Here is a 12408-nt window from a genome sequence, read left to right as displayed (position 1 = left end):
CCTGCATTCCATTCCATTGAATCCTTCTCTTCTCTCATTCTCATTCTGGTTTAGGTTTAGTTCATTTCAGTTTGCGCCGATGGCTGCTTGGGCACACAGTGCGACCTATTACCTACCTATTACATGGTGTAGCGTGTAGACTACTGTAGAAGGAATGTTTCCTTACATCTTTCTTCAAGGAGGTAAAATAGACGGTAAAAGGTCTTGTCATGTTTTTATACCGGATAACGTTTAAAATTTGTTTTATTCGTGTCAAACAAGCATCTTAAATGCTGAAAGTAAATTTCACTTGAACTAGATACGTTTAAACTGTTTATTTATTTCATTCTGTATTCTGCAAAGTGATCTCATTTCGTTTGAAGAACACTTTGACTCCACAGGATATTAAACATTCTAGTAAATGTCAAAATCAATCCATTAGAAAGCGTTCGGTGTAGAAATAACTACCAACTCCCGTGTAATTATCCCCTAAAGTGTAAAAAATCTATTATGCACTTGATCACTATAAAAACAGAATCGTCCTCTTGGCGAATAACACCTTTCTTCTCTACAAAAAATCTTGTCCTAAATGACGAGGGACGAAGCATACGTATAGTATAGGATCTAGAAAGACGCATAGCATATGGCATATAGGTAATAGGCAGGCATCTTGTCCTAGAGGCATATATATAGGAACACTTCTTGTAAATTTCATAACTTGTGACAAAGCGATGAGGTACTTTTAAGCCTCCAGGCAGGTTTCTCCCAACAAGAATATCTGACTCCTGAGTCGCCAGTCATTTAATTTTCAAAAACGTGTTCTGAACATGATTTTGTCTAGCTCTCGCAAAGAACATGCATTCCAAGCTTTAACATTCTAAGTCAGTCATTTAATTTTCAAAAACGTGTTCTGAACATGATTTTGTCTAGCTCTCGCAAAGAACATGCATTCCAAGCTTTAACATTCTAAGATTATAAGAGACGAAGATAGGAAGGAAACCACTTTGACCTTAACAGTGAACTTAGCAATGACCACTGAGCAAATTTTTCATCTAGATTACTTGTGGGAACTCAAAGGAACAAAATCCTGAAAATTTTGTAACCACAATCTAAAATTCTAAAAGCGCTCGAGACACGAATGACGAGTCCTTTTAGTTTGATTTTTAAGTTTTGCGGTGTTCATAAAATTCTGTGGTTGGCATAGAATGTGAAAACAAAAAAGATAATCTTATCTAAGTAATCTAAGTTATCTATATTTTGCGAGACAAATGTGATTTCAAATTACCTGCATCTTATAAACCATGTTTAAGTACTGTTACTAGGTATAATCATAGGTTTACAATTTATACTAGCTATCTAAAGATTGATTTGATAAGCAATGATTGTAAACAGTGTTTCTAGAATCTAAAGAGACTCTTCAGGAGTTCTCATGGCAAGAATCTATCCCACGCTGTCTTTCCAGAAGAGGTTTGCCACCTCTGAAGTTGACACGAGAAGAAAAGTAAGAAATTGGCAGGAATCTAGGAAATAAGAAAGGTTACACTCAAGGTTTTTATTCTTGGCGTTGCCACACGACTATTTTGCATGCTACGTTTTCACCCTACACATTATTCAATCTTTTCTTCCTGCTCACTCGCTCAGGTATATATCTCTGTTCCATCTGCTATCTCAGTCACATATTCTCTCGCTTTTCTCTAGCTCTTGCGGTTTTCTGTTTTGACAAATATGTGGTTTGAGAGTTAAAGGCATCGAGAATAATTTATTATCGGAGCTTGTCGTGTGACCAAAAAGTACGTCAGACCTTGGCAAATGTTAGAAAGGGAGAGAGGAGAGGGCGAGAGAGACTATCTGATTGCATTTCATACCTTATTACATTCAACATTTACTCGAGATCAATACAATAGTAGGTTACTGGGTAAAACTTTACAAAACTGTTTGCAATAAACTCCCTTCATCGCATCGTATCAATTATCCCCGGTTTTTCCTACTTTCCAAGCAATCTGCATGACTTCTGGCTTTATCTTAAAAAACTGTCTTATCTATTTTATATTAAAATAAGTTTTCACTTTGCGTGATGCTCACTACTCACTAGAAACTTATATACCTCAGAGTAACCCTCCTCCTCCTCTTCTTCTTGATATTTAATTATAAGTAATGTTTATTCTTAAGTTAGTGTTTCCTCGTTTCTTTAGACAGAAACAAAGAGGCGAATTGATTTACACTTACGGAGGAAATTTGTTCAGCCAATAAGTATAGGGTGAAGCTTATCAGTTAGTATTTAGTGAAGACAATGCTTCTTGTTATTTTATCTGATAACCGTCTGCATGCTATATATTTTAATGCCCACGGTTTCGACTTTTCATGTGAAGACGATTCAAATCATCTCTTGGCTCCAGAAATGCAAGCCCAATTGTGACTTTTGTTGTAGGTAGGTACCTCTATTTGAAATCGTATTCAGAAAAATCATCCCATTTTTATAATATTCATGTAGAACCCGTTCTTATGAAAACGAACTTTAAGGCATAATAGACGAAGGGCGTTGGGGAAAACAATTGATTTATGAACTCATTTTCAGCAAAGATCAAAAAAGGTGATATTTTTCTTCGTGTGCCCGGTGCTTTCACAACGAAGCTACAGATTTACGTACTTTTTTAGGGCGATTAACACTATTTCCTTCACTTACTCAAGTGATGTGTGTACACATTTTACATTTGATCGATTACAAGAACCTTTTCAGTTTTTATTGAACAAAGTCACGGCACGCCACTGATGGTAAAGCATAATATCACTTGGAGTTGGGAGCGCATATTTCGTCTAGGCGGGGTGTAGAGCTACCGCGCTCCTTAATTAATTATTCTTCTAATTAAATAAAAGTTTATCTGATAAACAAAACATTTTCAGGAAATATCAGTTACCTCCGATACAGCACATTACTTCTTAGAAAACCGAACAACATTGGTTTCATGTTTCACTTCTCACAATTATGTAAACAAGAGAACTGATTAAATAGCTGATTTAACTCATTTTGTAACAATATCAACCTATGAAGTTTTATTATATTTTCCATCTATTCTAGAATTAGGTGTTTGGTTTAAAACCACACATGTAGGCAATACCTGATGCAGCAGATTCACACTGTTCACTGCACATCATAACAATCATGTAGAATCACACTAGAACTAGATACCTACTCGTAATTTGTAATATGATAACTAATATTCACACTATACCTACCTACTAAGGAATGAGATCTTTACATATATTGTGGCCTAATAGCATAACTTTACAGCGCTTACATGTAGAAAAAATCTACATACTTAAAAACCATCCAAAATTTACGGGTTCTTGATCTTCAAAAATCAAAAAGTCCAAGTTTTTGCCTCTAACTTTCTAACTAGATCTCATTGAAATGTTTCTGGGTCGTGCGGTTCCAGAATCTGGAAAGGTTTTGCGCCTTGAAATGAAAAATGAAATCCTCTTTCTTTCCATCCTCGAATCTGGAATCCCCCTAGACCTATCCCTCGAGAAAATCCTAATAATGTTGTTTCGAACAAAAAATTCTCGTCTCAAATCCACGAGAAAATAGAAGCTATAAAAACGGACTTTCTTTTACGCTCGGAAGTTAACACCTACCTAGCGTACATTGCGAGGAAATTTAATATCACAAGTCACCGCCGCTATGTAGAATAAATGTATAATGTGTTTACCTACCTGTCTTTCTCACTCTTGCCTTTAAGTTTTCACGAAGTTATTTTCTTGTGTGGGCATGAGAGAGAGAGTGTGGGAAAATTGGGAAAAGCCCCAAAAATACAATTAAGGATTAATTAAACCGGAAATGACAGCGAACTTTTGGAAAATGATCACGAAAATAAACTTATCTCCCCTAATGTTACTTTCGCTTTTTTGCCCATTTATTGCAATTTTTATGTACACCTTACATCCGGTTGTATTGTACTGATTGTAAAGAAATTATTGCGGTTGCACTGTATTAAAAAATATGCGTTTCGTTCATCAGGCTGTGACCTACATATCGAAATAGCATCTGAAATTCAACCTAAATAGAGTGCCTACTGTTTTCTTTAGTTATTCAATCAAAAAGAAATATTTTTAAGCTATTTTAACAGACCAGTTATGAAACTTTATTAACATTGAAAGTGCATTCTCTGTAAGGGACCTTTAATACATATATTTTTCCGCGCAAGTAGTAAGTATCGTGGTATAACAAAAGTCCGTGTGACAATGTTTAATACCTACCACTGACACATCGTAGTACTTATTGAAAAGATGAAGGTAAAACCCCTATTGTATACGTAAGATCTACTTATTTTGAACTTACTTAGAAGTTGTACAGGATCAGATAGGTATTCCATTTAACGCTCCAATTGGAGCACTAAAGTAACCTTTGGCGATTTGTCATGAGATGCTTGGAGTTTTTATTTGTTCTAAGAAAAAATAAAAACAGGTTCGAATCCCTTGGAACCCACGTTGTACAAACAATATAAAGCTCTACTGAGCTTAGTTAGTGTCGAAATGGAACTTAGTTAGTTTCTTTTCCTTTCGTTCACGAAATGTTCATGGTATTGTTCAGATTGTTTAACAGACCAGTTATGAAACTTTATTAACATTGAAAGTGCATTCTCTGTAAGGGACCTTTAATACATATATTTTTCCGCGCAAGTAGTAAGTATCGTGGTATAACAAAAGTCCGTGTGACAATGTTTAATACCTACCACTGACACATCGTAGTACTTATTGAAAAGATGAAGGTAAAACCCCTATTGTATACGTAAGATCTACTTATTTTGAACTTACTTAGAAGTTGTACAGGATCAGATAGGTATTCCATTTAACGCTCCAATTGGAGATTGGAGCACTAAAGTAACCTTTGGCGATTTGTCATGAGATGCTTGGAGTTTTTATTGTATTGTATACGTAAGATCTACTTATTTTGAACTTACTTAGAAGTTGTACAGGATCAGATAGGTATTCCATTTAACGCTCCAATTGGAGCACTAAAGTAACCTTTGGCGATTTGTCATGAGATGCTTGGAGTTTTTATTTGTTCTAAGAAAAAATAAAAACAGGTTCGAATCCCTTGGAACCCACGTTGTACAAACAATATAAAGCTCTACTGAGCTTAGTTAGTGTCGAAATGGAGCTTAGTTAGCTTCTTTTCCTTTCGTTCACGAAATGTTCATGGTATTGTTCAGATTAATGTTTTCGCCGAGGATTTTGGGTACCTATCTAAGTATTGAGTGTGAAAGTTTCCATACACTCAACTTTGCAAGAACAAAGAATTGTCCATATCAGATTAATATTACACATACCATGTTTTTCCACATTTCTGTTCAGATTGATGTTTTCGCCGAGGATTTTGGGTATCTAAGTATTGAGTGTGAAAGTTTCCATGCACTCAACTTTGCATCATCTCTCAAATCGCACAAGAACAAAGAATTGTCCATATCAGATTAATATTACACATACCATGTTTTTACACATTTCTTGCATTAAATTTGCAAATGATCTAACTTGAACTTGTTAGTTATTACCCCATGATTCAGCCCTAATTGAAGGATATAAATTTTCTAGATACCTAAAGCCTAATAATATGCATTCAACTGATTTTGTAGAAACCCACAAAATCTTTCCGTCCGGTGATTGCAGATTGTAGGCAAAGATGAAATTCTAGTTCTGTGACAACATTGTTCCTACCATTGTAAAACGTATACACAGGTATCTGGGTGCATCTAAAATACCTATTCTAAAAGTAGAAAGAAGGTCGTACGACGTTCACAGTTCACCAGATTCTTACGGAAACAGCGTAAGGTGCTGCACTCTACGGTGTTCATGTTGCAATAACTAGTTTGAAAGAAACAGCACCTCCGTATGTATGTCCTCTATCCTGCATTCCATTCCATTGAATCCTTCTCTTCTCTCATTCTGGTTTAGCTTTAGTTCATTTCAGTTTGCGCCGATGATCGTTTCGTATGTAAAAGTGTGAAAGTTTCCTACAGTTTTCGAATTTTATTATTTTTTTGCCATTTTATAAACACATTTATTCTTTATTTTAAATAAATATTTCCTCTAACTATACCTCAATTAAATTTAATTAATTGTATAATAATATAACTTATTATTTTTATTTAATATACCTATAACTTGGATTTTTTAACCTTTGCGTTTCGTGATCGCGTGTGGTCATATGGGATGTGCTTAGAAGTGGATTTGTGTATAACTTTATTTACTTTTGTAATATATATGCTCTATTAAAATGAATAAATGATCCTTTGTTAATAAAAATATTAACTAGAAATAAAAATATAAATTGTGAATAATGTTTCTGAAACACATTTTAACTTCAAATTTATATCACTGTGAATTATAGTGTTTAATATAAAATGATACCTAACTTATAGTAGTGAAATCACGGGAGATAAAATGATTCTTTCGTTTCTAACTTTAGGCATTCTATGCCATCTCATGCCGGTTATAACGATGTTCGAAGTTCCCGAGAATTGTTCCTGGAAGATGGAAAATGAATCCATGAATAGGATATCAGTGACATGCAATTTGAATTATTTGGGCAAAGGCGGCGGATCAAACCTGAGCTTTGTTCCAACTGATTTAATTACTAAACTGAACATAGACTGTGATGCAACAGTTCTCCTGGATAGCTCAATTACTACCAAGTCGTTCCAGAATATTTATTCTCTGGAAGAACTCAAGATTTCTAACTGCAAACTAGTGGAACTCCCCGTAGATGTGTTCAGTGGACTTAGAAATTTGAAAAGACTGACTATAAATACAAGGAATTTACAATGGGACAAGTCGAAAAAACTGGATCTTGTTCCTGGAAGTCTTGATGGACTAAGAGAGCTTCAAGTTTTGAATATTTCGTCGAGTAACATAAAATCAATTTCTGACGATGTGTTTTGTTCATTGGCGAATATTCAAACACTTAATTTATCGCGTAATAGTATTCGTGATATCGACACATTAGGATTTGCAGTGCGGCGTGCAAGTGCAGAATCCAACTCTGGAGAGAAAATCGAGTGCAGCGGAGGAATGGATTTGAGGATTCTCGATCTGTCACACAACAAACTGCGAACATTAGGTGACTACTCTGGAATAACCAAGTTTCGGAGACTACAGAATTTACATCTGGAAAACAATGAGATTTCTCAAATTGCTCCAAATGCGTTCGTCGCTTTATCTTCATTGAGGATTTTGAATATTTCTAGTAATCACCTAGTATCCCTACCAGAAGGTCTATTCTCGAGTTGCCGAGATATTAGTGAAATTTATGCTCAGAAGAATTCGCTGGTTGAACTCTCAAGAGGACTGTTTCATAAACTAGAACAATTACTCGTTTTAGATCTATCGAGCAATCATTTATCTAGCAACCACATCGATGAAACTACTTTTATTGGCCTCATTCGTTTAATAATTTTAAATCTGTCAAACAATGAACTAACTCGGATTGATGCCAAAACCTTCAAGGACCTCGTTTTTCTGCAAAGACTTGATCTGCGCAACAATTCCATAGGGTATATTGAAGACAATGCATTTCTTTCACTTTACAACCTTCACACTATCTACTTATCTGAGAATCGTATCCATCATATTACAGCTCATTTATTCAACGGCTTGTATGTTCTCAGTAAATTAACTCTGAGTAACAACCTTCTCGTGAATATTGATTCCAAAGCTTTCAAAAATTGTTCTGCTCTCAAAGAACTGGATCTAAGTTCCAACGCTATCGTGGAAATCCCTTCAGCACTGTCCGAGTTGCCATTCTTGAAGACGTTGGATTTAGGAGAAAATCAAATCAGTAAAATTGAAAATGGTTCCTTCAAGAATTTACAACAACTTACGGATTTACGATTGGTAGATAATAACATCGGAAATTTAAGCAGTGGAATGTTATATGAACTTCCCAGTTTGGAAGTTCTAAATTTATCAAAGAACAAAATTCATCAGATTGAAATAGGAACTTTCGAAAAGAATAAAAGGTTGGCCGCTATTCGATTGGATTCAAATTTTCTCACCGATATAAATGGGGTATTTACATACCTTGCTCAATTATTATGGTTGAATTTGTCAGAAAATCATTTAGTCTGGTTTGACTATGCCATGGTTCCTGGAAATTTAAAGTGGTTAGATATACATGGTAACTACATCAGCAGCTTGAATAACTACTACGAAATCAAAGATGGACTAAGCATTAAAAATCTGGATGCTAGCCACAACCGAATTCTTGAAATATCCGAGCTTTCTATTCCCAACAGCGTAGAAGTTTTATTTATTAATAATAATCTAATAAAATCTGTGAAACCACACACATTTTTTGATAAATCTAATTTGGCACGAGTGGATATTTATGCCAATGACATCACGAAATTGGACTTGACTGCTCTGAGATTAAAACCAGTGCCCCAAAACAAAACTCTGCCAGAATTTTATTTGGGTGGAAATCCTTTCGATTGCGATTGCTCTATGGATTGGTTACCTATCATCAACAATAATACATCGCCCTCCATGGAAAGGCAGTACCCTAAGATTATGGATTTGGATAATGTTGTGTGTAAAATGACTTATTCCCGAGGTTCAACACACTTGCCTGCCTCTGAAGCTGCTCCAAGTCAATATCTATGCCCCTATGATATCCATTGCTTTGCTCTTTGTCATTGTTGCGAATTCGATGCCTGTGATTGCGAAATGACATGTCCGAAGAATTGTTCCTGTTTTCATGACCAAAATTGGAACACTAACGTAGTTGATTGTTCCGAGCAGCAAATTTCCACTGTCCCTCCTAGAATCCCTATGGACGCTACTCATGTTTATCTGGATGGGAATACTTTTAAAACCATTCCTAATCATGTTTTCATTGGAAGGAAAAACATGCTTTCCTTGTATGTGAACAACAGTCAAATAGAAGTAATTCTAAACCAAACTTTTAATGGTTTGAGTTCTCTTCAAGTATTGCATCTAGAAAACAATTTAATTACTCATTTCTATGGTTACGAGTTTGACAATTTAGAAAAACTTTCCGAGCTTTATCTGCAAGAAAATCGCATAGAATACATTGCTAACGGCACATTCAATGCTCTTATATCATTACAAGTGTTGCAACTCGATGGAAATCGCCTGAAAAGTTTTCGAGCTTTTGATCTGAATACGAATTCTATGTTGCGGAAAGTTTACCTTGGAAATAATCCATTTAGCTGCTCTTGTGCTACTTTACAAGAATTACAAACTTGGATCATAGATAATTCCAACAAAGTGAAGGACGGACTGGACATATCTTGTGTGATAGACGAATCAAGTCCACCTATACGTAAAGAAATAGACTTGAACAGTACAACTTGTACTGAATATTATGCCACCAGTTCTGTCATTGCCAGTATCATGGTGTCAGACTACCTTCCCTTCATGATTATTACATTTCTTATGTTTCTCGTCTTCCTTATTCTGATCATATTCATGTTTGTCTTCAAAGATCCATTTCGGGTTTGGTTGTACACCAAGTATGGGATAAGATTGTTCAATTTCAAAGCAACATCTTCCAAACATTTCGGAGAAGACAGAGAAAAGCTGTACGACGGTTGTACACCAAGTATGGGATAAGATTGTTCAATTTCAAAGCAACATCTTCCAAACATTTCGGAGAAGACAGAGAAAAGCTGTACGATTTTAACAGACCAGTTATGAAACTTTATTAACATTGAAAGTGCATTCTCTGTAAGGGACCTTTAATACATATATTTTTCCGCGCAAGTATAGTAAGTATCGTGGTACCTATAACAAAAGTCCGTGTGACAATGTATAATACCTACCACTGACACATCGTAGTACTTATTGAAAAGATGAATGCTGTACGACGGCTATGTGGTGTATAGTCCTAAAGATGAAGAGTTTGTCCTGCAGTCTATTGTAGCTGAGTTGGAACATGGAAATCCTTCCTATCAGTTGTGCTTACATTACCGAGATCTTCCTCACCATTCTCCATATCTTCAACAACATACAACATCCCCTGTAGTTATAGAAGCTGCTGAAGCTAGTCGCCGAGTTATTTTGGTCCTAACTAAAAATTTTCTTCAAACAGAATGGTCACGCTCAGATTTCCGTTCTGCAATTCATGAAGCACTAACTACTAAAACTCATCATATCTTCAACAACATACAACATCCCCTGTAGTTATAGAAGCTGCTGAAGCTAGTCGCCGAGTTATTTTGGTCCTAACTAAAAATTTCCTTCAAACAGAATGGTCACGCTCAGATTTCCGTTCTGCAATTCATGAAGCACTAACTACTAAAACTCACAAACTAGTTTTAGTCGAAGAAAACATAGTGCCCGAAGCTGAGAGTGATATAGAACTTAAACCTTATCTGAAATCTTGTATGAAAATCAGATGGGGTGAAAAAAGATTTTGGGAAAGACTGAGGTACGCGATGCCCACTTGTGATAATTCTAAGAAGAGCTGTAACTATAGGCGAAATATTAACAACTATACAATAGACTCTGGGACAGGAAGGAGATCCATAGAGGCACATCATACACATCCCTATTCTTCCCAACACATCAGTAGTCATCCACTCTTCAAAGCATCCACTGTGATTTCTAAAAACCACAACCAGGAGGACCTGGCTTATTCCTCAGCCACAACAGCAACTCCATCTCCTAAACCTCATAGGTTACACTGCTATACCAATGCTAGTGATAAACCTGTGTCGGATCACATTTACTCCAGTATTGACACCCCGGAATATCAGGAGTATGCTTCCAGAACTGACAGGAACAGTACCAGACGCATGAATGGGAAAGTTCCGGTACATCAGCAGACATGGAGTCCTGCAGGAGTTACAATGATGGATTCTAATGGAGTCCAGGCATACCTTGTGTAGAATTATATTGTTTACATCTTTGTTAAACCAAAGGTAAGCACCACGTTTCCCTTTTGTCTATCATACAGGGAAATATTATGTCAACTAGAAGATACAGGATTAGATAGTTTGTTAAACCAAAGGTAAGCACCACGTTTCCCTTTTGTCTATCATACAGGGAAATATTATGTCAACTAGAAGATACAGGATTAGATAGATTAGGTACCTATTGTCTTTCATTACATTTCAATAATGATGATAGATGATTTGCTGTGACATCTTGTACGACTTGTAACATTATTGGACATGCTTTGCCTTTGTATTTGAAATATTCCAATTTAGTCTTCTACATTAGAGCTGTCTTACTGAAATTCTTGTTGGTTTCATTGAAACGTCAAATCTTTTGAAGGGTTGCAGATAAAATGTTAAATTTCATTGTCAGATAGAAAGTCAAAGATTTTTAAATTTAAAGACTTTTTCGTTCATTCTTTCCTTTTTGAAAACTGAACTGGATTTGAAAATCATATTCAATGTGACAAATTCTTTCTACATGTAATAATATTGAGGGACAGCTATTAACTAGTGTAGGTAGTACTCATAGCACCACTTATGAGTATTGTAAGAACTTCATGTTGGACAGCTTTGGTGTATGTTGCAATGAAAACTTAAATCTGACATCTTGTACAAGTTGTAAGATAAATTGAACAATTTGAACATGTTTTGCCTTTTGTATCTGAATTCTTTCAATTTAGTCTAATTCTATATTGTAATGAAAACTAAATCTTGCACGATTTTTCTACATGCATTACTTATAATATGCTTACTATTATCATTATTACCCACTTACTTACTACTAGTAAATGTTATGATTATGAGTACACCCATAACGACGAAAATTACGATTTATATACCAATAAAAATCAAATTTAGGTACCTATAAACCTACATAAAGATATCATCAGGTCTATATAAAATAGTTTTGTGTTTAAAAAATTTCGTTTTAAGTTTTAATAAAAGTGTCACCACTTCATTATTGATAAAACAATACTACTGAGGATGAGGACTGAGGGTTGAACAATGTTTTAAGCATCTGCTATGATGCTATATCGGGTTACCAAGTTACTGATGTAAATATTTTCATTTCATGGGGTCTCTATAGAGCTTGCTTTGCGCTTGTCTTGTGTTGTACTGCTCACCGCTTACTGGTCAATTGATCTTCTGATTACTTTGTTGGGATTTCTAAAATTAAATGAGATGACAAATTGGCCCGTAGTTCAGGACTTGAGAAACAGGCATCCTGTGCCTATTGAAACTCAGTGTGTGAGTAGTGTAAGTAAAACCATTAGTATGTCTCGTCTCATATTAAGAACTTGACGCTAAGAATCAGTGGATTCAAATTGAACTAATGAATCATATCCATCCAGAAGACGAACAAAAGAATCCATTGTTTCCATGTTCTCGCTTTTTAGTGGATTCAAATTGAACTAATGAATCATATCCATCCAGAAGACGAACAAAAGAATCCATTGTTTCCATGTTCTCGCTT

General features: G+C 35.4%; 1 protein-coding gene across 1 annotated transcript; it reads left to right on the top strand.

Moving 5' to 3' along the window:
- The first annotated feature begins 5921 nt into the window (after positions 1 to 5921).
- Positions 5922 to 10986, top strand: LOC103509078 (toll-like receptor 7). Its single transcript, XM_026823513.1, has 3 exons — positions 5922 to 9584; positions 9864 to 9973; positions 10141 to 10986. Exons 1-3 carry the CDS (start codon positions 6418 to 6420, stop codon positions 10881 to 10883), a joined length of 4020 nt encoding a protein of 1339 aa, XP_026679314.1. The 5' UTR covers positions 5922 to 6417; the 3' UTR covers positions 10884 to 10986.
- The last annotated feature ends 1422 nt before the right edge of the window (positions 10987 to 12408 follow it).

This window comes from Diaphorina citri, unplaced genomic scaffold (assembly GCF_000475195.1).
Source record: "Diaphorina citri unplaced genomic scaffold, Diaci psyllid genome assembly version 1.1 scaffold464, whole genome shotgun sequence".
Taxonomy (NCBI): Eukaryota; Metazoa; Arthropoda; class Insecta; order Hemiptera; family Psyllidae; genus Diaphorina; species Diaphorina citri.
Note: the sequence above shows the minus strand (reverse complement) of the source record. Positions and strands in the feature narration are given on the sequence as shown.